The sequence below is a fragment of the Triticum dicoccoides genome, chromosome 4B, assembly GCF_002162155.2.
Source record: "Triticum dicoccoides isolate Atlit2015 ecotype Zavitan chromosome 4B, WEW_v2.0, whole genome shotgun sequence".
Lineage (NCBI taxonomy): Eukaryota > Viridiplantae > Streptophyta > Magnoliopsida > Poales > Poaceae > Triticum > Triticum dicoccoides.
The window spans coordinates 879091-880735 of NC_041387.1; the positions used below are offsets into that span (position 1 = coordinate 879091).

The following is a 1645-nucleotide window of genomic DNA, read 5'->3' on the forward strand; positions in this document are numbered from 1 at the left end:
GAATAAGTGTTGTGTCTACATGCTGCTACTGCCTATTTGCCTAATACTACTAGGAGTAGCACATCTGGAGATAATTAATAGTTACAGAAAAGGTGTATAAAACTTTGGTGTGTATGCATGCATGTAAGCATATATATATAGATTTGAAATGCATACGAGGACTAATCGACGAGGTGAACCTGCCTGCCTGGTCAGGAGCCTGAGTAGAGTAGAGTAGGCACTCCGGACGTAGACCCGGGAAGGAAGGAATGGTCGGATTCGTTGGGAATGGTTTGGATCCGCACGTGCCGGGCCCATCCCCAAATATTGACATATCCCTTTCCCACCCTCTCCTTTTTAAACCCTCCGACTCCCCCCCGCCTTCTCCTCCAACCCTTCATCACCAACATCCATCCATCCATCAGCACTTCATTCTCCCCCTTCAACTCCCTCCAACCTCCACCATCGACCACTGATTTGCTAGCTAGCTCCCCAAACCTCATTTTCCGGCTTCTTCATTTCATTACTAGTTTAATCTTGAGATCATGGAGGGCGGAGAAGGTTCTGGTGGTGGCGGCGAGCCGACCAAGTACCGCGGGGTGCGGCGCCGGCCATGGGGCAAGTTCGCGGCGGAGATCCGGGACTCGAGCCGGCACGGCGTGCGCATGTGGCTCGGCACCTTCGACACCGCCGAGGAGGCCGCCGCGGCGTACGACCGCTCCGCCTACTCCATGCGCGGCCGCAACGCCGTCCTCAACTTCCCCGACCGGGCGCACATCTACGAGGCCGAGGCCAGGCGCCAGGGCCAGGGTTCTTCATCGTCGTCCAGGCAGCAGAACCAGCAGCAGGGGCAGAGCGGGGTGATCGAGTTCGAGTACCTGGACGACGACGTGCTGCAGTCCATGCTCCACGACCACGACAAATCCAACAAGTAGATCTATCATCGACCGTTTGATCGGTAATACCTACTTACTGTATCATCCCGCCGGCCGGCGACATCAACCTGCATGCAGGCCTGATCGGGCGCGGATGCACCCTACGTATGCATGCCGGCCGGCCATATGCTTACTAGGTACGTATGTACACCGTACGTAGATTATATATGTGTACGAGAGCCTGCGAGCTAGCTATTCGACGATCGATGAAGATCGTGCTGCATTGTGATGAGGATTTCATCGACTCGACCCTCTACCATATATTTGATGGGCCGATCGATCGATTTGCAGCCAATAATAATCCAATGGTTGATGAGTTTTCAGTCTCAAATGACTCAACAATCGCAATGCCTACATTTTCAGTTATTACAGTAGGTATGCTTAATTAATCGACTTGTATCATCAACATATATCTCAACATCAACATAGACATATACTGTGAATGATCCTCGTACTTCCTGGCGAGATTTATTCAATGTTGGGGAATTAAATCAAATCGCCTGCTAGCTTGTTAGTCACACATGCACACGTACTCGATTACGGGCCCGGTCGGAGAGGCCGGTGTACATGGAACCTACCTGGAAGCTTCTTTCCTATATGCATTGCATAAGTAGGGCTGGCTGCTAACAGCAGCTGAAAGATGGATGAAAGGAATCAAATATGCATGTCATCGATCGCCGCCGGTCCCGGCCCCCGCCCCGGCCGAGAGAAAGTAGGACGTACGGCTGGCT

The 1645-nt window shown here is 52.4% G+C and overlaps 1 protein-coding gene across 1 annotated transcript; it reads left to right on the forward strand.

Annotated features, from left to right (window-relative positions):
* The first annotated feature begins 524 nt into the window (after positions 1-524).
* On the forward strand, positions 525-1036 carry LOC119293129 (ethylene-responsive transcription factor 14-like). Its single transcript, XM_037571689.1, has one exon. It carries the CDS (start codon positions 525-527, stop codon positions 912-914), a length of 390 nt encoding a protein of 129 aa, XP_037427586.1. The 3' UTR covers positions 915-1036.
* The last annotated feature ends 609 nt before the right edge of the window (positions 1037-1645 follow it).

What these genes read in the sequence shown, in the direction of transcription:
- LOC119293129 (XM_037571689.1), top strand. Translation starts at nt 525, where the DNA reads ATGGAGGGCGGAGAAGGTTCTGGTGGTGGCGGCGAGCCGACCAAGTAC.